General features: G+C 38.2%; 2 protein-coding genes across 3 annotated transcripts in view; one reads left to right on the forward strand and one right to left on the reverse strand.

Annotated features, from left to right (window-relative positions):
• Positions 1–25212, forward strand: part of LOC122733853 (immunoglobulin lambda-1 light chain-like) — a 773472-nt gene that overhangs the window by 212077 nt on the left and 536183 nt on the right. The gene's annotated exons all lie outside the window — the stretch shown is intronic.
• LOC122736526 (vomeronasal type-2 receptor 26-like) overlaps positions 1–25212 on the reverse strand; it is a 62792-nt gene that overhangs the window by 10930 nt on the left and 26650 nt on the right. The window contains exons 4-6 of the mRNA XM_043978811.1: positions 23501–23792; positions 10553–11347; positions 162–389 (exon numbers count right to left, since the gene is read on the reverse strand). Coding sequence (XP_043834746.1) covers positions 162–389; positions 10553–11347; positions 23501–23792 — 1315 coding nt within the window. The remainder of the gene's footprint in view (positions 1–161; positions 390–10552; positions 11348–23500; positions 23793–25212) is intronic.

The raw sequence follows: 25212 nt of genomic DNA on the forward strand, positions 1-25212 counted from the left end.
AATTCCAAGTCATGAAGAGAAGTCTTCCTGACTCCAGACCTGGCATTCTCTCCAATGAATCAAGTAGCTGCCCATATAAGCAATGTAAAGGAAGAAAAAAATAGATCAAGAATTGTTCCTGTGATTAGAAGCATGAAGTTCCCATTTAAAATATCTCTGACCTTTGACTCTGATATACTCCACACTATAGCATCCTCACAGACTGTGAAATCTTGACCAACTGGAGCCTCAGGGACAAACTGCCCTACTTTCAGCAGAACATCAGACCAATTAGGAAAGATCACGTAGTTCATAATGGCATATTGAGCCTCTGATCTTCTATTTTCGTCCACAAACACCTGGTCACCAGCACTATTGTTAAACTGGGTATTTTTCAGGAAGGAGTGCAGCTGAAAGAGAAGAGAAATCATCACTGGGTGCTACCTGAGGGAAGGTTTCCCTTATATGAGGGATGCTGGGCCTGTGAGAGACTTTCAATGTATTACTATTGAACTTCATCTTCTTCAGTTATTCATTTCAATGCTCTGACCTGTCAAAGAATTTCTAGATCATTCCTCTGTATCATTTTGAAGATATTCTTCTGCATAAAGAATTCCAATTCTATGGAAAGAAGGAAAACCTTCTACATACATGAGAAGGAAAAGGGTAAGAATTAGAAGTGAATTGCTGGTTTAAAGTGACCAATGTTTTCAGAAGACCATATCTGAGATGAGGATTTGTGGGTGACATTATCTTGGATTCTTGAAAGTGTAATTGATTAGGAAGCTCCTTGGTGAGGAAACTCCTACAAATGCAGAATAGCAGCTGCCATATGCATTGGCAAATTACAGCCTTTCAGGATAACACTGGCCATGGAAAGGATGAGTCAGTTGCCCAGGATCACAAAGTATGTATCCAAAGGGCAGATTTTAATCCAGGCTTTCCAGATTGGGAGATCCACTCAAACATTACTACAAAGCAGTGGTTTTCTAGATCACAACTTATTATAAGAATAAGGGGATGGACTGAACCTAAATTTGAGTGGTGATAGATGAGAGATGTCTTGCCATCTGAATATTTAATAAAGCAGGCTTTGAAATGCAAGGGATAGGGGAGGGAAATGCTTGTATATAATTAACATGACAGATAACATGACAGATCTTGAAATTCAGGATAATTTTACAGAACAAGTGATATTTATTCCAGAAAAGGAAAGAATCAGGGAAGGCACAGTGAGAGTCTTTGAGGGTCTGAATGGATATCCTATCGAATGGTCATATTCTTTCTACCTGGCTCAGAAAATGTGACCAGTACCAAAGGCTGAAAGTTAAAGACAAAGTACTGCCACACATCATGGCATATGCTTATAGCACCTATTCTTGAGAATACTGAGACCATGGAATCATTAAGTTCAGAATTTCTTAGAAGCAAGCAGGACTAAAGATGATTGGGTGCCTGATCAAATTCTGTCAAAAATATAGTGAGGCTATAAACGCAGATCACCAAACTACCTAATGCCAAGCATACCTGGTCAGGGGAACAGAGTAGGTTAATGCTTCCCTGATGATCAGTATTGGGAACAAGCCTAAGAGGGACAGTTACAAGTCTATCCCTGGGTATATAGGTAAAATTCTCAAGGATAATATTGTAAGTGGTTAAAATTCTAGCAATATTGTCTAAAATATCTAAAGAGTGGTCGCCAATTAATTAGAAGCTTTAGCAAGAGTTTAGACTTTTAAGCATTTATTAAGGAGAATAAGAATTTGAAGAGAGAGACAAAGAGGCCTAGATTCATCTATCTATCAAAGGGAGAGCACATTTTAGCTCCATTCTCCACAAAAGTCCAGCAGAAAAAGAGCAAACCACACCTCCTTCATCCCACAAGTCTCCTGTGAAACTGGAAATATCCCATCCGCTCGCACCCACAGCTCCAAGCTAATTGGTTGATAGCTTTGATAGACAGTACCCACCAGCAATGTCACTTCCTGACACCAAGGATCTGACCACATGGCTTGACCTCAGCCACCTTCTCCTCATGGCAGAACTTTCCTACACTAATTCTCCAGCAGGTGGCTTCACTCTAATCATTACAATATGAATAGTAAATGAAAAGAAAATCTAGTTTTGTTTTTTGTAAATACAAACAACTAGCTTTAGAGTCCCTCCAACCCACAATAAAGTTGTTATTAATATATTTTAAAAGGAAATAAGGAGGGGCGGAGCCAAGATGGCGGAGAGGAAGCAGCAAGCTGCCTGAGCTCTCCTTCTGTTCCCTCAAAACAAACATTAAATCAAGCCTCTGGACGGATTCTGAAACTACAGAACCTGCAAAGAGACAGAGAGACACAGTCCTCCAACCAGAGATAATTTAGAAGACTTCAGGAAAAGGTCGGTCTGACTCGGGCAAAAGGGAGGCCCAGCGCAGGGCAGCAACCCAGCGCCGAGGGGGTCAGGGCAAGTCAGCAGGAGCTGCAGGCCACAGCTGAACAACTGAGGCCCCTGGAACCTGGTTCAAAAATCTGGTGGCCAAGAAGGACAGTGGAAAAACCTACCTGCACTGGCTGAGAGGGCCACGAACGGTGGGATCAGATGCCGGGGTCTGGTGCCTGGCTGGCCTAGCGCAATCAGACAGGAAGTGCAGGGTGGGGGGATCTCCACACACCATAAAGGCCTCAGAGTAAAAACCCGGTCACACAGCACCCATACCCCTGCACAAGAAGCCCAAAACAGGGACTCTGGTGCCCCGAGAGCAGACCTCAACTTAAAAAATAAATAAGTAAGCTGCAATAATGAGTAAGAAGCAAAAAAGAGCCCTCTCCATTGAGAGCTTCTGTATCAATAGGGAAGAAGCCAACACAAACTCAGATGAGGACAATAGCCTCAAATTGCCTACATCTGAAGCCTCACAAGGGAAGATGAATTGGTCTCAAGAACAAAAAGCCTTCCTGGAAGAGCTCAAAAAGGATTTTAAAAATCAATTGCGAGAGGTAGAAGAAAAAATGGGGAGAGAAATGAAAGCAAAACAAGAAAACTATGAAAAAGGAATCCACAGCTTGGAAAAGGAAGCACATAATTTCACTGAAGAAAACAAAGCCTTAAAAAATTCACTTGGCGAAATGGAAAAAAAGGTGCATAATCTTACTGAAGAAAACAATGCTTTAAAAATTAAAATTGGACAGTTGGAAGATAAGAAATCCATGAGACACCAGGAATCAGTCAAGCAGAATCAAAAGAATGAAAAAATAGAAGAAAATGTGAAATACCTCATTGGAAAGGCAACTGATCTGGAAAACAGATCAAGGAGAGACAATTTGAGAATCATTGGACTGCCTGAAAGCCATGACCAGAAAAAGAATCTAGACACCATATTCCAGGAAATTATTAAGGAGAACTGCCCTGATATCATAGAATCAGAGAATGAAATCATCATTGAAAGAATCCACCGATCACCTCCTGAAAGAGACCCCAAAAGGAAAACTCCAAGGAATATTGTAGCCAAATTCCAGAATTATCAGGTGAAGGAGAAAATACTCCAAGCAGCCAGAAAGAAGCAATTTAAATATCATGGAGCCAGTCAGGATTGCTCAGGACCTGGCAGCTTCAACATTAAAGGACCGCAAGGCTTGGAATATGATATTCCGGAAGGCAAAGGAGCTTGGATTACAGCCAAGAATCTATTAGCCAGCAAAAATGTGCATTTTCTTTCAGGGGAAAAGATGGACATTTAATGACATTGGGGACTTTCAATCTTTCCTGGTGAAAAGACCAGAACTGAATAGAAAATTTGATCTCAACATACAAGACTCAAGAGAAGTTTAAAAAGGTAAACAGAGAGGGGAAAAAAAAGGATACCCTATTAAGTTAAACTGTTTATATCCCTACACAGGAAAACAATACTCATAACTCTTAAGAACTGTAAATGTATTTGGGCAGAGAGAAGGACTTTACATAGAGGGTATAGATATAAATTGTCTTTGATGTGATGATACAAAAGAATTAAGGGGTTAAAAAGGGAGTCTATGGGGAGGAGAGGAAAGGGGAGGTGGAATGGGATGAATTATATCATATGAAGAGGGGGGAAAAAACCTATTACACTAGAGGGAAAGAAAGGAGGGGGGAACATTGCTTCAACCCTATTCTCATTAGATTTGACTCAAAGAGGGAATAACATATACATTCATTGGGATAAAGAAACTTAACTAATTCTTTAGGGAAGCAAAAGGCGAAGGGAAAGGGGGGACTGATAGAAGGGAGGACAAAAGCAAGGGAGAAAAGGGTAAAGAAAAGAGAGGGGGGTGATAAAAAGGGAAGGCAGATCGGGGGAGGCAGGGGTAAGAAGTAAAACGTCAGTGAGGAGGAATAGGGTGAAAGAAGGGGGGAAAAGTACAAAGGGGGTAAATAGAATGGAGGGGAATAGACAGTCAGTAATAATAACTATGAATGTGAATAGGATGAACTCTGCTATAAAACGGAAGTGAATTGCAGAGTGGATTAAAAACTAGAATCCTACAATATGCTGTTTACAAGAAACACATTTGAAGCAGAGAGATACACACAGAGTAAAGGTAAAAGGCTCGAGCAGAATATATTATGCTTCAGCTAAAGTAAAAAAAGCAAGGGTAGCAATCCTTATCTCAGACAAAGTGCAGGCAAAAATAGATCTCATTAAAAGAGATAAGGAAGGAAATGACATCTTACTTAAAGGTACTATAGATAATGAAGTAATATCAATATTAAATATGTATGCGCCAAGTGGTATAGCATCCAAGTTCTTAGAGGAGAAGTTAAATGAGTTACAAGAGGAATTAGACAGTAATACTATACTAGTGGGGGATCTGAATCTCCCCCTCTCAGAATTAGATAAATCTAGCCAAAAAATAAATAAGAAAGAAGTGAAAGAGGTGAATAGATTACTAGAAAAGTTAGACATGATAGATGTCTGGAGAAAATTGAATGGGGATAGAAAGGAATATACCTTTTTCTCAGCAGTACATGGCACATTTTCAAAAATTGACCATGTATTAGGGCACAAAAACATCATAGTCAAATGTAGAAAGGCATAAATAGTAAATGCATCCTTCTCAGATCATGATGTGATAAAAATTATATGTAAGAAAGAGCCAGGGAAAAGTAGAATGAAAATAAATTGGAAACTAAATAATTTCATTCTAAAGAATGAATGGGCCAAACAAGAAATCATAGAAACAATCAATAACTTTATCCAAGAGAATGACAATAATGAGACAACATACCAAAATCTATGGGATGCAGCCAAAGCAGTGCTTAGGGGAAAATTTATAGCTCTAAATGCTTACATGAATAAAAAAGAGAAAGAGGAGATTAATGAATTGGGCATGCAACTTAAAAAGCTAGAAAAAGAACAAATTAGAAATCCCCAATTAGACACTAAATTAGAGATCCTGAAAATTAAAGGAGAAATTAATAAGATTGAGAGAAAAAAAACTATAGAATTAATCAATAAAACTAAGAGCTGGTTTTATGAAAAAACCAATAAAATAGATAAAATATTGGTTAATTTGATTTAAAAAAAGAAAGAAGAAAACCAAATTACCAGTATCAAAAATGAAAAAGGGGATGTTACCACCAATGAAGTGGAAATTAAGTCAATAATTAGGAATTATTTTGCCCAACTGTATGCCAATAAATTTGACAATCTAAATGAAATGGATGAATATTTACAAAAATACAAACTACCCAGGTTAACGGAAGAGGAAATAAAATCCTTAAATAAACCCATATTAGAAAAAGAAATTGAACAAGCCATTAATGAACTCCCTAAGAAAAAATCCCCAGGGCCAGGTGGGTTTACAGGTGAATTTTACCAAACATTTAAAGAACAATTAATTCCAATATTATACAAATTATTTGGAAAAATAGGTGAAGAAGGAGTTCTACCAAATTTGTTTTATGACACAAATATGGTGGTGATACCAAAACCAGGCAAAGCAAGAACAGAGAAAGAAAATTATAGACCAATTTCCCTAATGAATATTGATGCTAAAATCTTAAATAAGATATTAGCAAGGAGATTACAGCAAGTGATCACCAGGATAATACACTATGACCAGGTGGGATTTATACCAGGAATGCAGGGCTGGTTCAACATTAGAAAAACTATTAACATAATCAACCACATCAATAAGAAAACCAACCAAAATCATATGATTATCTCAATAGATGCAGAGAAGGCTTTTGACAAAGTACAACCCCCATTCCTAATAAAAACACTAGAGAGTTTAGGAATAGGTGGAGCTTTCCTTAGAATAATAAACAGTATCTACCTAAAGCCATCAGCAAGTATTATATGCAATGGAGATAAATTAGAGGCCTTCCCAATAAGATCGGGGGTGAAACAGGGATGTCCATTATCACCCCTATTATTTAATATTGTACTAGAAATATTAGCTTTAGCAATCAGAGAAGAGAAAGGAATTAAAGGAATTAGAATAGGCAAGGAGGAAACAAAACTATCACTCTTCGCAGATGATATGATGGTATACTTAAAGAATCCTAGAGAATCAACTCAAAAATTACTTGAAACAATTAACAACTTTAGCAAAGTAGCAGGATATAAAATAAATCCACATAAATCATCAGCATTTCTATACATGACCAACAAAGTCCAGCAGCAAGAAATAGAAAGAGAAATTCCATTTAAAGTAATGGTAGATAATATAAAATACTTAGGAGTCTACTTGCCAAGACAAACCCAGGAACTCTATGAACACAACTACCAAATACTCTTCACACAAATCAAATCAGATCTAAATAATTGGAAAGATATCAATTGCTCATGGATAGGCAGAGCTAATATAGTAAAAAGGACAATACTGCCTAAATTAATTTACTTATTCAGTGCCATACCAATCAGGCTACCTAAAAATTATTTTATACAGCTAGAAAAAATAATAACAAAATTAATCTGGAAAAACAAAAAATCAAGAATATCCAGGGAAATAATGAAAAAAAAAAACTCACAGGAAGGTGGGTTAGCGGTACCAAACCTAGAGCTTTACTATAAAGCGGCAATCATCAAAACTATCTGGTACTGGCTAAAAAATAGAGTGGTAGATCAATGGAATAGGCTAGGCTCAGGAAATGCAGTAGTAAATGACACTAGTAATGTGGTGTTTGATAAATCCAAAGACTCCAGCTTCTGGGATAGGAACTCAGTATTTAACAAAAACTGCTGGGAAAACTGGAAGACAGAATGGCAGAAATTAGGCATAGACCAACATCTTACACCTTATACTAAAATAAGGTCAAAATGGATACATGATTTAGACATAAGAGGTGATACCATAGGTAAATTAGGAGAGAAAGGAATAGTGTACCTATCAGATCTTTGGAAAGGAAAACAGTTTTTGACCAAACAAGAGATAGAGTATATTAGAAAATGCAAAATGGATGATTTTGATTATATTAAATTAAAAAAATTTTGTACAAACAGAAGCAATGCATCCAAAATTAGAAGGGAGGCAGAAAGCTGGGAAACAATTTTTGAGTCCAGTGCTTCTGATAAAGACCTCATCTCTAAAATATAAAGGGAATTAAATCAAATTTATAAGAATCCAAGTCACTCCCCAATTGAGAAATGGTCAAAGGATATGAACAGGCAGTTTTCTGATGAAGAAACCAAAGCTAGATAGCTAACCCTAACCCTAATTTTTTCATATTCCCATATGAAAAAATGCTCTAAATCTCTAATGATTAGAGAGATGCAAATTAAAACAACTCTGAGGTGCCACCTGACACCTATCAGATTGGCTAAAATGACAAAAAAGGAAGATAATAAATGTTGGAGAAGCTGTGGGAAAATTGGAACACTAATGCATTGTTGGTGGAGCTGTGAACTGATCCAACCATTCTGGAGAGCAATTTGGAATTATGCCCAAAGGGCGATAAAGCTGTGCATACCCTTTGACCCAGCAATTCCACTTTTAGGTCTTTTTCCCAAAGAAATCATGGAAGGGGGAAAGGGACCCACATGTACAAAAATATTTATAGCTGCTCTTTACGTGGTAGCAAGGAATTGGAAGTTGAGGGGGTGCCCATCAATTGGGGAATGGCTGGACAAGTTGTGGTATATGAATACAGTGGAATACTATTGTGCTGTAAGAAATGATGAGCAGGAGGAGTTCAGAGAAACCTTACAGGAGCTGATGATGAGTGAGATGAGCAGAACCAGAAGAACATTGTACACAGTATCATCAACATTGAGTGTTGACCTACTGTCATGGACTATATTCTTCTCACCAATGCAATGGTACAGAAGCGTTCCAGGGAACTCATGATAGAAGAGGATCTCCAAATCCAGGAAAAAAAAAACTGTGGAGTATAGATGCTGATTGAACCATACTGTTTCTTTTGTTTTGGGTGCTGTTGTTTTTTGTTTTTTTTTTTGAGGTTTTGCATCACTGCTCTGATTTTTTCTCTTGTAACAGGATTAATGCAGACATAGGATTAATGTTATTATGTGTATATATATGTGTGTGTGTATATATATATCTATATGGATATGGATATGATATATAGATATAACCTATATCAGATTACCTGCTGTCTAGGGGAGGGGGGAGGGAGGGGAGGGAGGGAGAAAAATCTTAAATTGTAAAGCCTGTATAAACAAAAGTTGAGAACTATCTTTACATGTAACGGAAAAAATAAAATACCTTATATGTAAAAAAAAAAAAAGGGAAATAAGAACATAGAGAGAGTCCACAGCCATATAGAAACAGTCAAGGAAAGAGCAATGGTGTGAGGAACAGAAAGGACAAAGAGCATTTTTCTGAAAAACAGAGTAATTTAACTAATACAAGAAAATCTGAAGAATATTTTGAGAGAGCTGAGTTTACATCAGCCTGTGAAGTTATCCCGAGGAGAATTTTTCAGAGACTTTGATATCTGGAAAGAGTTGCCTGGTATGAATGCTTGTTTACATAAATGTCAAAAAAAATTCAACAACTTCCATTAGTGGCTAAAGATGATTCTATCCTTAATCTTTACCAATATAGGTAAATTTATTTTATGGGTAGGCAATGAGGATTTTAGTGACTTGCCCTGGGTCATACAGCTAGTATGTGTCAAGTGTCTGAGGCTGGATTTGAACTCAGGTCTTCCTGAATCCAAGGCCAGTATTTTATCCACTGTGCCACCTAGCTGCCCCCTAATGTAGATAACTTTTGAAATATTTTTGTCTAATTTGTTTAACTCAAAATGTAACATCAATAGAATTTCTGTTTGGCCAAGGCTGTGATCAGTAGTAGTAGTAGGCCTCCGTCAGTCTCCGATGACCATGGATCAGTGCCTTGAAGAGCCACGGGCCACAGTGTGGCTGTGCTGGAGTGTCTTCTCCAGGGTGCTGGCCTGGGTGGATCTATATGGAACACAAGCTGTTGCCCATGCAGCAGGTTTTCCCTCTCCATGACATTAGTGGATCCAAAGGAGAGGCAGAGCCAGTACAGTTTGGCACCAGTGCCACCACAGAAGTTTCCAGAGGGATGTGATGTCCAACATCCAACTGCCTAAGGGACTTCGACTCCTGATTTTTCCTCAGGGTTAACTTCTGAAGCCTTTCTCATATGTGGCTATAGCCACAAGGCAGCAGAGGTTTAAAATCAGGGTTCCTTCCCCTAGGCGAGTTGCCTGCCAAGGCTGATGAGCCCCACCTGCCCAAAGAGACTGGTTTTAAGGTGCCAGTGACTTGCCTTTGCCCCTTCTCCTGTTAGTAGAACCAGTTCCGCCACGAGAAGGCCAGGAGTTGGGCAGATCAATAAAGTTCTGTGGGGAAATACATGTTTCTAGTATATTTGTCATGTGGGATAAGGGGTCAGATTCAATTAAATGAATAATGAGAAACTGCATCACTAATAATTTGTGAAGAATATCATAACATAAACTTCATTGCTTAAGAACCCAGAATTACAATTAATGAGAAAATAACTCATAAGCTGGAAGAGGGACTATGAAGACTGCTCAATGTCTTATTTATCAACCAGTGTAGGACATTTTATAGCCTTACTATCCCCACTTAGGATAATGATGAATAGCTTTTCAACATTTACTATTGGCACAACACAGAATAAAATTCCATGAATGGAAGTAAACTCGCAAAATTCTTGCCAAAAGGGAGCCAGTCCAGATACATCCATAATGACTAGATGGTACCTGACATCCTTTCCAACTCCAAGACTCTAAAAAAACCACAGTAATTATTAACTTTACATGCAAACTGACAAGTATTAGAAATCAACAATATATTCTTTTTTTTTTTTTTTAGTGAGGCAATTGGGGTTAAGTGAGTTGCCCAGGGTCACACAGCTAGTATGTGTTAAGTGTCTGAGGCTGGATTTGAACTCAAGTACTCCTGACTCCAAGGCCAGTGCTCTATCCACTGTGCCATCTAGCTGCCCCTCAACAAAATGTTCTTAAGGATCATATGATCAGAAAACATGAGAGCTGGAAAAGACTTCATTATCCATCTTGTCCTACTTATGCCCAAAGCACATCCTTACCCACCATAGCCAAAAAGTGGCCACTAATTCAATATTACCTGCCATGAATGAGGCACTGCATGTTCTTCATCTCCCATTGATCTTTGTCTCAAAAACATTTCATGGAGAGCCCAAGCCACAGCATAGATACTATTGTAGATCACATAACTGAAGCCAGACATAGTCATATCAAAAGAGCACAGAGGCAACGTCTCTAAGGAAGCATTTGGCAAACATATCTCTTGCTCTGGGTTTTCTGGTTGATCTGGGCACAGAAAAGCTGAGAGCCAGAATCCCCTAAGTAAAATGTCATCTGGGTATTTAGAAGGTGTAACTGTTTTCAGAAAACTCTTGAACCCAGGAATTTCATTTGTCAAGTATGAAAATGTGAGGGCACCATGGAATTGATCACCTTGATACTGATAGGGTCTCATGGTAATGTCCCAGTGAGATGTGCCAATCCACACCTTTCCTGTTGGTAAAACAGGGACTTGTGAGTATCTCAGAATCATTAATGAATCCGTGTCACCATGGATGACAATCACCTTGGCTGATGATATTAAGATCCTGGGCATAAACATCTCATGAGATTCCATATGTCTTCTCTCACTGACAGGGATCTTCTCTGTGAAGGACACACAAACACCATTCTTTACCATTTCCCCCCTTATTTCCCAGAGGAATTCTTCCCCTCTTATATCATCAGAGGCAATCAGACCTATCCAGTTCCATTTAAAATATACCAGTAACCGGACAACACCTTGGTGAAGAGAAGAGTCTTTGGGGGCCATCTGATAGAGTGAAGGAAACTGGACCTTGTCACTAAGAACAGAATCAAATGGACCATAGCTGACCTGGATGGGAAAGAAACATGCATCAGTTTTATCATGGCAACTCTGAGAGAATTGAAGCAAAATGCAAATTCAGAAATGAACCTTTTGTTGGTAGAAAAAAATATGTGTAAGTCAGTGCATAGTTCGTATGTGGTATTTTAGTCCTTGAAAGTCTCTATATTTATCTCTCTCAATGAATCCTCAAAAAGACAATGATTTAGTGAAGAGAGTTCTGAGATTCTAATGTTACCTGTACTCCAGTGATTGTGTCTTCTCTATGCTTTCCAAATAAAGAAGCATATATTCTGATTCCTATGAATGATTTGTGACCCACAGTAGATTTCCAGATTAAACCTTTTATACATTATTGATTTCAGGGTGCATTAGTTTTCTTTTTATAGTTAAAAAATAAGCCATATAAATAGCATCTTGTGTCTTGATTTTGGGTATTTGTTTTGTTGTTATTGTTGTTGTTGTTGTTGGTGGTGGTGGTGAGGCAATGAGGGTTAAGTGACTTGCCCAGGGTCACACAGCTAGTAAGTGTCAAGTGTCTTAGGCTGGATTTGAACTCAGGTCCTTCTGAATCCAGAGCAAGCACTTTATCCACTGCACCACCTAGCTGCCCCTTGTGTCTTGATTTTGGAAAACTATAATTTACCTATGCATGTGTTTACTAGTTTTAAATGGTGGTGTGTTCTTTTGTTTTGTTTTGTTTTGTTTTTGGAGTATGGAGTTTTGGTTGTATAAAACCAGGAATCCAATAGTGAAAAAGGAGCTAGAAAAATCTAAAACTATATAAAAAGGGATTCCCACTATAATGTATCTGAGTAATAGGCATCCAAACTATGATTCCAAACCTTGAATTAAAATAGCCTTCCTGTAAAAATATCTCATTCTTCTTCATGCAGAATTGATATCATGATAATTTGTAGGAAACAAGTCTTCCTTTCATCTCCTCTAAATCTCCTTTTATCTAATATATGTATGAACAAAAGAAAATACTGAGTGCACATCATGGTCCAAATATTGTCCTAAGCTGGAAGATATTAATACATGAATCAGTTTAGTCTTTCTTCCAATAGATTATATTTATATTGGAGAAGACAAGATATATAGTAGGGTACTATCTGGTGTAGGGGGCAAATTTTAATTCAGGAGTGTTAGCTAGCCAGTTTGCCACAATATTGAGGCAAGCAAGGAGACCAACAGCCTTCCTCAAAAACAGAACAGGGTTTATTAACAAGAATGAACTTAAAAACACAAGCAAGATCAGTAGAATTAAGGGAAAGAAAAAAAAATGGGGGAAGGGAAATGATACAACCTAAATAACACCACCACCCAGGGATCAGTTGATAACACATGGCTGCATCCTGTTGTTTTCTAGCTTCAAGCTAGAATGGCAAAACTCTTCCCTTCTCCTTCCCAGCAGACCCCAGGCTGACCACACACAGTCCCAAGCCAGTTGACTGGCAGCCCTGACTGACAGTCACATGACTGCTCTCACTGGCCTTCCAGTCATTATAATTTTACCAGGCTCATATAGATGTCAGCAAGTGGTGATGACATGATGTGAGGTGCCAGTGCCATGGCAACAGCTACACCCAGTGGGTGGAGGACTTTGCCATTGTGGAGGCAAGGTGCCTGAACCCCAGGCCAGTGCATGTACCAGGGTTTTTTTTTTTTAATTCTAGCCCAACGATGGGGTCATAAAAACCTCAAATAACAATTAATTCTTTACACCAAGGAAGGACTGTTCTGAAAAGTCATTGGGTTGCTGAGTGGAGACATGGAGCAAGCTATTCTCATGTCCTTCCCATGAATGATAGTGTTGATTTGATTCCTGTGTCCTGATGTGGAGGTAGAAAACAATGACTATTAGGAAGGAATTGAATAGAGTAGGGAAATTTAGGATCTGGACTGGACTAGATATGAAGAAATATCACCTATGAGAGGTCTCTGTTTTGAAATTTCTGGTTGGAGGCAGAAGCTGGTTATGCCAAATTTAATCATCTAGATTCAAGTGAGATGGTTAATGAATATTTGAATCACCTGGATTTGATGGAACTGCTTTATTTTCCAAAGGAGTTTTGTGAAACCCTAGATTAATAGGATTAGTAGGAACAAAATGCCCTTCAATTGAACTCCAAACTGAACTCAGATGGATGGCAGATTAGTCCCTATGTAGTGACTTCTTTTCCCTCAGGATAGAAAGTCCCTATCTTATGGTAACATCTGGGAATCCTCATCCTTGCCAAACATGTTTTTGGAATCCTATAATCTTATCATGATGCTTGGGTATTTCCTCCGTACTTTTTATAACTGAAATTGTTAAAGTGCCTTTGTTCCTATACCATATTATTGAAACTGACAACACTCTGTAACCAATAGACAAGACAAACCTTATATACCCTCAGAAAAATGAAGATCTTTGGGAACTTTCCTTTTGTAAAGTTCTCTGCATGTCATGCTTGCTTGTTATTGGGGGCAAAATAAGTCTGTGCTTAGTTTTCCTACCCATTCTCTGATCTGATTTTCTGTGAGGTTCCTACTTCTGTTAGGCTAGGCACAAATAGCCTTCTCTGAGCTGTCCATGTGAATTCGGGTTCTGTTTATCTTGTAGGAGGCTGGGTATGAAAACTATATTTAATTTTCAACAAGCTATAGCAAAGAGCCATGGGATACATGTAACTTGAGGATGGTGTAATTGTTTGGGATTACTAAGATTTTGAGTTTGTAATCCACTAAAATCTGATTTCTTGAGAAAAACTGCTACTGAATGCTGCCTACCTTATTCAGTACTGGAAAGGTTGGCCTTCAAAACAAAAAACAAAAACTAACTAACTAACTAACAAACCAATGAGAGGTTTTAGGTTTATACCTATTGATTTTTTTTTCTTTTTGTTTTAGAACAACATCATAAACTGTCAGGTCCATTTAGATCCTGTCTCAGTCATCCATCCTGTAAGTTGTAACCTCAAACTTTCTTTTACTTCTATATTTGATGAGAATACTGTCTATGCTATGAGAAAATAATTATGTATAATGAATTTCTTGGGCAGACCCAGAGAACAGCTCCTCAGTCCTTTCTCCTCCCCTCCCCCATTCCAGAAAGTTCTGATCTTGTCTGGGACAAACCCAAGGGAACAAAAGAAATGGAGATTGATTCTTTTGTCTAGCTCAGTGATGGGATCAAACCAAGCCTAGATTTTACTAGGCTACTAGATACTAGATTTTGCCTTTGCCTTTCAGTGAGGGTCTTTTACATTCTTCTCCTGGATGTCATCTGCAGAGTTCATTTGAATGTAGACCACCCTCAAGGCATTTCAGCCAATGGAATTGGAAGATCCTAACCAATTAGGTTTTTTAAATTTTTTTTTTGGTGGGGCAATGGGGTTAAGTGACTTGTCCAGGGTCACACAGCTAGCAAGTGTCAAGTGTGTGAGGCCAGATTTGAACTCAAGTCTTCCTGAATCCAAGGCTGGTGCTTTATCCACTGTGCCACCTAACTGCTCCTACCAATTAGCTTTGATCAATGTATAATGAACTGTCTCTATCAAAAGAGGATAAAACTCTTAGAAAGTCAGTGATCTCTCTCTCTGTCTCTCTCCGTCTCTCTCTGTCTCTCTGTCTCTGTCTCTGTCTCTCTGTCTCTGTCTCTGTCTCTGTCTCTCTCTCTCTCTCTCTCTCTCTCTTGACAGTCTCTTGGCTTGACTCTCCCTCCTAGGACAGCATAGGTTTTGAAGGTCTTCTGAACTCTCCTTGAGACTACATGGAGACAGCATGGGTCTTCAGGGGACAACAGCCCCTGCGATGCTGAAACTCTCTCCCCTAGTTTCTCTACCATGAAGCCTAAGACCATGAGAAGAATATGATAATTGCCCAAACTGGTGCAACAGCAATTAATTTTATTTTTTTGTGAGGTAATTGGGGTTAAGTGACTTGCCCAGGGTCACACAGCTAGTGTCCAGTGTTTAAGTCCAGATTTGAACTCAGGTCCTCCTGAATCTAGGGTCAGTGCTCTACCCACTGCGCAACCATATCTGCCCCAATAGAAATTAATTTTTAAAACACAATACCTTTATCAGAAGCATGAATCATATTGTTGGACAGCAGGGAGCTAAGAAGCTCCTCAAGATGCTCCACTACTTACTATGACATTAACTCTGAACTGTTAAAAACTCTACACCAACCAACCATTATTGTTGTCAATTCTGCATATCTGCTCCTATTCCTCTATATTATGCCCTCTCTATTGGCTCTTTAAGAATAGGATCATACATTTTATTAAATATTTTAAATTGAGTTGTTTTTATCTCAGCCTTTCTTCTCTTGGAAATAAGTAGGATTGATTTTTCATATTTAATCTGAGACTAATGCTTTGCAGTGTTTGTTAGTGACAACTAAAGCCACTCAACCCAACATTTGCATGTATTCCTTTTAAACATGTGTTTTTTTTTGTAATTTATGAAATAAAACAAGTATTTCCATAATATAATATAGTAAAAAATATTTCATATGAAATTGCAAATCTACTAGGGGCAATTTGCTATTCATTTAAATATACAATATTTTCATATAAATTTATTTTTTCTTTAACTCTTGTCCACACCCTAGAGATGGGGCTACTATTACACACAAGTATCTATCTAACTATCTGTCTATCTGTCTATCTGTCTATCTATCTATCTATCTATCTATCTATCTATCTATCTATCTGTCTGTCTGTCTGTCTGTCTGTCTGTCTGTCTTTCTCTCTCTCTCTCTCTGGCTGTCTATCTATCTATCTATCTATCTATCTATCTATCTATCTATCTATCTGTATGTATGTAGAGCTATTTCCTATGATTTGTGTTCTATTCTGTAAGTATGTGGTTTAGGACTGAGAAGGAAAAGCTCACCCAAAAGAGAGCACAGATGTTCTTAGCTCAGGCTGATGTTATGAGTGAGCCAATTTGGGAGAGCTTCTGAAATATCAATAATATCCAACATATCCATACCATGTACTTCTTTGAACCAGGACAGATGCTTAATAAAGAGAGAAATTCATAGGTTTTTTTTTAAAGAATATATGGGCCCTTTCCCTTTTTCTCTAATCATTTTGGGAAGTAGCCTTAGCAGTGCTATTGCTGGTTCACAGGGTAGCTACATAAGCCTTTGGGCATTAGTCCAGATTGCTCTGCAAAATGGTTGGAGTAGTTCATAATTCTACCAACAATGAATTGGTGTCCCAATGTGTCTACAACTCTTCTCACATTTATTACTTTTACCTTAAATCATTTTAGCCAATCTAGTTGGCGCAAAATCATAACAGAAATGTGTGGGATAGGTGGGTTTGAGCCAGTTCAGATCCTGAGGATGGGGTCTGGAAAATACCTAGCCCCTGGTCCCTGATACTGTCAGATCATTCTGTTTATGTCTTATCCCATATATTACAACAGAAATCATGTATCTTGCTTTACTGAACTTGATGTATCCTGGTACCACCAACCCCACTCACATTCCAAAGCCCCAGTCCTTGTTATGGGTTAGTTATGCCATTGCTACAACACACCTCATACTCCCCCCTTGTTCTGTGATCAGGCAGGAAAAGTTTTTTTCTACAAGTGCAGACCCCACCCAGATATTGCTTTCCTAAGACCTAGCTCCCAGTACCAGCTCCTGGTACCATCTCTCCCCTCTTCCCCAATGCCCCCTCCTTACATGGGTGGAGTGATTTCACCCTTCCCCCTCCTGTGGTTTAACCTTTTCCCCCTCCTCTTTCCCCCTCACTCTTGGATCCATACCATGATCACGAGTTGAACACACATACTGGGTGAGACAGGATTGGATGTTAGATTGTGAGCTCACCCTGTGCACAAGGGGACGCCCCCCCTCAAAACTTCCATAAAAACCCAACTCACGAGCCCATTAGTGCACGCCTCATCCCTTACATGGGGTTGCCCATTCTCATGAGAATGAAATAAATCTGCCTCTGCTTGACTTGGTGGACTCCTCAAATTATTTGGGTAAACTGAGGCAATTTTTTCCCAAACTCAAAGTTCTTTTAATTTGCATTTCTCTAATCAATAATGGGTTTTGGTTTTTTTTTGGGGGGGGGACGGTGAGGGTTAAATGACTTGCCCAGGGTTCACACAGATGGACAGTGTCAAGTGTCTGATGGCTGATTTGAACTCAGGTCCTCCTGAATCCAAGGCCAGCCCTTTATCCACTGTGCCACCTACCTGTATCCATCAATAATGATTTAGAACATTTCTTTATATGATTATGAATTGTTATCTTTTCTTCACTGGAAAACTACCTGTTCATAATCTTTGACCATTTATCAACTGAGGAATCATTCATATTCTTATAGGTTTTACAAATTTCTTTATAAAAGAGATATAAGACCAAATTTTATCTGAGAAACTGTCTAGAAAAATATCTCGCAATTTTCTGCTTTCCTTGTGATCTTTGTTACATTTGTTTTATTTGCACAAACCCTTTTCAATTTAATGTCTTTCATGTTACCCATTTTACACTCATATCTGCTTTCTACCCCTTGTTTACACAGGTGTTTTCACCTACTCATAAGTCTGATACATATGTTCTATCTTGTCCTAATTCTATTTTAACATCTCTCTTTATATCTTGACATTTTGACCTTATCTTCCTAAGTGGTATAAGATATTAGTCTCTGCCCAGTTTCTGCCATACTACTTTCTAGTTTTCCTGAAAAGATTTTTTACCAAATAATAAATTCTTAATCCCAAATATTAATTCCTTACACTTGTCAAATACAGTTCTTGTGTTTATTTGCTGCTATCAGTTGTTTACTTACTCTATTTCATTGATCTACTTTTCTGTTTCTTAGACAGTCTCATAAGGGTTTTATAATTAATGCCTTATACTATTATTTAAAATCTGGTTCTGCTAAAGCTCCCTCATAGAAACACATTTGACTGTTTGTGTGTATGTATATATGTTTGTGTGTATGTATGTATTTATATATGTATGTGTGTATTTATATCTATGTATATATTATGTATATATGTGTATATATTTTTTTCCTTTGTTATTCTTGACTTTTTGTGCTTCTAATTGAATTTTGTTGTTACTTTTTTTCTAATTCAGTAAAATAATTTTTGGTAAATTAATTGGGATAACATTGGATACATTATTTAGCTTATGTAAAAATGTCATTTTTATTATGTTGGCCCTGCCTACCCATAAACAATTAATATGGTATTCCATACATTAAATTATTTTCGTGCTTTTCATTTTCATGTTCCATTGGTTTGAATATGTTGCCTCAGAAAATAGATGTTCTTTTGAAAGGGAAAAAATACACAGTAAATTCTTAAAATAAAATTTACTCTAGACTAAACTCAGATTTTATCAAGATCATATTTGAGGAAAAAGCATAACCTGCATCATGAACACTTAATATATAAATCTCTTAGGAAATTTGCTAGTACTTAACTCTTTTCTAGAACATTTAACCACAAGGTGTGAGAAAATAATGGGCTTTGCCAAAGCCCAAAGGCCCCAGATTGATTTGGATTGATTGGATAGGCTGAAATTGACTGACTGTGCTGATTAACATACTTAAAATTGACTTGATTAAAACCACACCTGCCTGGCTCCCAAGAGGGAGTGTTCTCAGAAGCTGTAGACTCTGACCTGAACACAGGACCACCCTCAAGTCCAGTGAACTAATGGATTTGGGTAATGCCTAGACAATTAGCTTGAAGCAGGGTGGAAAGAAGCCTCTCCTCCACAAGTAGAGGGAGCTTGCCCTCTCAGTTCACATCTCAACCAGCCTCGTGGAGGATGACTTGGGAGAAGAACCAGGCCAGGTTGAATTCTTATCTCTCCTCTAGGGTAGATAGGTTTCTTAACTTTCTGAACTCCACGTGCTCTCTCTTTACTCTTAAATAAATGTGTAATGCAAAACAAAACAAAACAAAACCTGGTGCTAAAGTTTCTAATTTATAAGTAAACCCTAACTAGTTTTCCCTACAATTGGACAGGAATAATGAGACCACACATTTAATTTTAAATGTCACAAAGGAAAATAGATAACTTCATTACCAAAGAAATTTGTATTTATTATGCAATGTATACCACAACAATAAGTACTAAAGGATGTCTTTCTCCTATAAGAATGTTAACACCATCTAAAAGCTGAAATAAATTTCTCTGTGTCTTATTCCTGCTGAAGCAATGTTGGCTCTTTAAGCTCACTCATTGCTTTTCTAGATACAAAGTTCTCACTATAGATAAATGGACTGTTCCTCAGACCTTTATGGAAAATAATTTTTGGGCAATATGAATTTGCCTGCAGACATGAGGAAGGAATGAAGGGAAAGATAAAGGAAGGAAGCTTCATTCTGGTGATGGAATGAGGTCAGTAAGTAGTTCAAAGACACCTCAGGGCCACAGAGAGAGATGAGGAAAAGGGGCATCAGGGACAGTCATATGGAATTGAGAAGATGCAGTATGAGAACTGGGATGGCATGCAAAATTGGGCAAATATCTCAAGTCAAATCCTTGATCCCAAAGTAGTCCAGGTCTTTCTGTGTATCTGTTTTTCTGCTTTCAATTTGAGGGTATATTTTTTAGTTTTGTTGTTGATGTTATTGTTGTTGGAGTTTTTGAGAAGACACATAGCAGCCAGACAAGGGGCAGGAGCTGAGAGAGAGAGAGCCTAGTAGGGTATAGTAACATTAATATGTGTGGTTTTTGGAATGGAGATTTATTTCAGAATTCTTGATGTAAATTTTAATTTGCATAATGCACATTTGTATATACTGTCTGTGCACTCACTATTTAATGCTCCAGTCTAGAATCTCTTTTCCTAAAAATCAAAGTCAAAATCACTAACATAGAAGTTTAGTATTCCATAATCCTCTCTATTTTGGAAATCAAGAAATTTATTCTTCTCCACACTTGTAATATCTTTTCTATTTTTTGTTGTCACTTAGGATGTTATAGAATCTCCTAGAAAAATCAACTTATGGGCACTTAAATATCATGGGTTATACACAAATACTGTAATTGTGATGTCTCCAATGGTCACTCATAGAATATTATTCAAAAAAATGTGTGTGTGTGTGTGTGTGTGTGTGTATGTGCATACACACATGCATGGACTACTAAGAGGACTAATTAAGAAGGGTAGGACTGGGGGTAGCTAGATGGTGCAGTGGATAGAGCACTGGCCCTGGGGTCAGGAGGACCTGAGTTCAAATCCGGCCTCAGACACTTAACACTGTGTGACCCTGCACAAGTCACTTAACCCTAATTGCCCCGCAAAAATATATAAATAAAATGCTAAAAAAAAAAAAAAGAAGGGTAGCACTGATTGTACAAGAAATGATGGTCATGGGTAAGAGTCACTCAATAGAAAAGCATGCCATAGTGCATAGGTGTTTCTAAGGTGGAAATGAGGGTTTTGCAAGGGTGAATTATGTTAGTTTCTTTGAAATGACTCCACGGTAGTTTTTGAGATGTTACCTCACCCAAATTGGTGAACCAAAGAAAAAAGAAAGAAAAGAAGAAAGGCATCTCATTTTAGCTGTGAGTTCATTTGTAAACATATGCACTGTTTCTTTTAAATATGCATTTGTGGGCAGCTAGGTGGTGCAGTGAGAGCACCGGCCCTGGAGTCAGGAGGACCTGAGTTCAAATCTGGCCTCAGACACTTAACACTTACTAGCTGTTTGACCCTGGGCAAGTCACTTAACCCCAATTGCCTCACTAAAAAAATATGCATTTGTAATTATTTGCTCCTTCTCCCCATCATGCCTTGTCATGGTGAAAGTTGTTGCATAGCACAATGAAATTATGATCTGTGATGCGCAGGATTACTCAACTTGGATAGGTCATAATGGAGAGTTCTGATAAAATTTAATTCACTGGGGAAGTAAATGGAAGATCACTTCAGTATGTTTCCCCAGAAAATCTCACAGACAGGAGTAATAAAATAAAAGAAATAACATCAAAAGATAAACTCCTCAGATCAGAAGATGCTCAATACGTTACTGAGGAAGAGGGGAGGACAACTACAAGTAGTGCTTATACTAATAAAACAACTGCACCATAGCTAAAGGGAAGCTCAACTGCAGATGTTCATTTTGATGAAAGAAAAGGCTGAGGTTGTAAATAGCAACATTGCATAGTAACTTGGAATCTATGAACCAAGTAGGCTGGATGTGGTCATACAGGAGATAGCAAGATTAAATGCTGACATCTTGAGTGTCAGTGAACTTAAATGGTCAGCAATGGGTGAATTTAATTCATATGATCACTGTATATACTACTATGGGCAAGGCTACTTTAGTAGAAATAGAGTAGCCCTTATAGTCAATAAAAGGGTGAGAAAAGTACTACTAAAGTGTGATTTCAAAAATGACAGAATATCTGTTCAAATGCTAGGTGAACCATTCATCATCACTGTAGTACAAGTCTTTGCTCCAACCAGTGATGAAGAAGAGGCCAAAGTTAATCAGTTCTGTGAAGACGTACATCATCTAGAAATAAGACCAAAAAAGGATGTCACATTCTTCATAGGGGATTGGAAAGCTAAAGAAGGGAGAGAGAAATAAATTAGCAAAAGATAATTGGAATTACAGTCAAGTGTGACCCTAGAGTACAAAATGAAGCAAAGCAGAGACTAATAGAGTTGTGTCACGATAAGGCACTGGTTATAACACTCCTATTTTTCCACTGAAAGAAGACTCTACACAGGAACATCATCAGATAGCCAAGAGAGAAATCAGATTGATTATATATTTTGCAGCCAAAGGTGGAGAAGCTCTCTACAGAGTCAGTTAAAAGAAGACCTGGACCTGACTGTGGCTCCTATCATAGGCTTCTTATTGCAAAATTCACACTAAAATTGAAGAAAGTAAGGAAAACCATTACTTCCTATAAATATGACCTAAATAAAATCCTTTAGGGATATGAAATAGAGGTGAAGAATAGATTTAAAAGAATAAAAGTAGTATAAATATTGCCTAAAGAACTATGGAAAACAATTCCAATATTTCATAACAGGTAACAACAACAAAAATTTTAAATTTCCAAAGAAAAAGAATAAGAGGGGGCAGCTAGGTGGTGGAGTGGATAAAATACCAGCCCTGGACTCAGGAGGACTTGAGTTCAAATCTGGCATCAGACACTTGACACTTACTAGTTGTGTGACCCTAGGCAAGTCATTTAACCCTCATTTCCCAGAAAAAAAAGAACAATAAAGCAAAATTGCCTCTGATAACACTTTAGAAATAGCTGGGGAAAGAAATTGAAGTGGGGGCAGAGGCAAGATGACAGACAAAAGGCATTAAGCTCCCAAACTTACGACATGTTCACTCAAAAAATCCTCCAAATAATGCCATATGACAATTCCTGGAACAGCAAAACCCACGGAGGAACGTGCTGAGATCATTTTCCAACCAACAATGCCTTAGAAGGTCAGAAGTAGGGGGCTGCTGTGCTGAGACAGCAGTGGAGCCTAACCCCAAAATCACAGTGACACAGATCCAGTCTCAGGCAGGCCAAGCCCAAGAAGGAGACTCCCAGAGCCTCTTAATCAGCTGCAACATCAGTGTCATCTGGAACTAGGGTCATGGTCTGGTGAGAGGGCTGAGCAGTTGGCAGAGGGGAGATTGCAGGGGTTTCTGCTGGTACTGAGGCAGAACTTGAGGTTTTTTTACCTCTGCTGGAAATCAGGAAGAAGGCTTGAGTAGTAGTGGCCCAGGTCAGGGTAGGGAGCAGGATCATTGGAGCTAACAACCACTGCACACAAAGTTTTGCTGTCTGGTTAATTAGCAAGTTGACCTGGAGTTATCTATGTACCAGGGAACAGACCAGGCAAGTGAAGAACCTGACCTTCCATAAATCATGCCACCTGGGACTCCCTGAAGCTTGGTATAGTACAGTCTGGAAACAGTGCCCCACTCTAAGGAGCTAAACATCTCAGTATCCTCCCATTTAATATAGGCATAATAATTATACCTCCCTTATCAGTTTGTTTTGGTCATATGTGTGTGTGTGTGTGTGTGTGTGTGTGTAAAGTGCTTTTCAAATCTTAAAGCACTCCATAAACACTACCTATTGTTGTCATATTATTATTCTTATTATACTAATAAATATAATTTTGGTAGATAAAGGCATAAAAAATATAATAACACTCACCTGTGGAAACTTGTAGAGGTCCAGCACTGTCCCCATCTGGACAGAGAGAGCTGATGTGACTCCTCCAATAACAGCCATAGCCTTGTCCTGTTCCTTGCATCTGTAGTTGGGGATGAACTGGCCCAGCCCAGACAGCCACTGCAGGGAGCTCTCCAAGGTTCTCTCATCACTGTGGTATGTGTTGTAGAGGTGGAATCCCAGGGAAATGTTGGGCAACAGACTGGGATTCCTGTTAATCTCCTCTATAGCAAATACTAGGGCCAGTCTTTGTTGGTAATTTTTGTGCAGCCACCTGTGTGGTCCCGGGTGGGGGTAGAAGCAGGGCGGTGGGGGTAGGGGTGGAGCAAGAACATTAAAAAAGCCTTCAAACAGAATAAAGTTCAGAAGGATGAATCCCCCAGTCATATCCATTAAAAATAAGGACTACAATGGTTTTTCAACTCATTTCATTTGTATTAAAAAAATACTATCCTCCATGTAACTTATTCCTATATACTTCTCTTCTGACGATTCCTGAGATGGGGGGCGGGGGAGGGCTATTGGCTTTAAATTATACTATTTTGCCTATCTGAGTTACTCATTCCATAAATGGATATTGAGCTACCAGTATGAAATAGATATTGTAGATTAGATTGTCCTTGACCCTAGAAAGAATTCATATATATATATATATATATATATATATGTGTGTGTGTGTGTGTGTGTGTGTGTGTGAGAGAGAGAGAGAGAGAGAGAGAGAGAGAGAGAGAGACAGAGAAAGGGAGAGGAAGAGAGAAAAGAGATACATCAATAACTGTAATACAAGGGGGTGGTACATATGTTGAAGCAGAATGGCATTGAGATCTAAGAAAACTAAGCAGAGGGAGTTATTATCTCCTTAAATAAATAAGGCAAGCCTTCATGGCCCATGAATCTTAGTATGATTTTGATTTATGAGTATTTGGGGAAGAGGTTGTTCCAAAAGGAGGACATTAAACAAACAGCCTTACACAAGTGTGGGAATAGGAGATACTGCATATTTAGGCCCCCAGTATCTGACTGCTATCTGATATCTCCAATGAAAGGCAGAGCTCTAAATCAGCCTTCTCTCCATCAATACTACCTTCCTTACTATACAAGAACTGAGGTGAAAAAACTAGAAAACCAAGTGATTTCAAAGATTGTGATTTTGCACCAGATCTTTAACCAGGAAGCCAACAGCAAAGAACAAATACATCTCTTATACTTAGCAATTTTTAAATACATATGCGGCCCAGGAAGATTCCTCCAGAATATACCACTTCTCAGACAAACTGGACTTGTTTTAATGAAGGCAGAAGATAAGCAGGACAGAATACCAGCTCTTGGCTATCTCAATTAAGGTGATACATTCCACACAATTTTTAATCCTGTCTTGAGAAGTTTTTTTCTATGCTTCTGAGAATTTAAGAACCTGTTTCCATTTGCTCCTTCATTCATTTTCCATTGAATTAGAATAAGGGAGAACAGAAGGATAGCCCCTACCCACACCCAGGAGTGCTATTCTCAAGACAAAATTCAAAAACTTCATAGAGTTTACAAGGGTCTTTTAATTAGTACAGCTTTTTTTGTTTAAAGTTTCACCAAGGGAGGGGAGAACCTTCTTTTACCTCAAGGTCAAAACACTAATTCTCCCTGGTTGGTGAATAATAAAGAAAAGCAAAGAAACAACAGCATATGGAAGTTTTAAATGA

Source organism: Dromiciops gliroides, chromosome 1, assembly GCF_019393635.1.
Source record: "Dromiciops gliroides isolate mDroGli1 chromosome 1, mDroGli1.pri, whole genome shotgun sequence".
In the NCBI taxonomy this organism is placed as follows: Eukaryota; Metazoa; Chordata; class Mammalia; order Microbiotheria; family Microbiotheriidae; genus Dromiciops; species Dromiciops gliroides.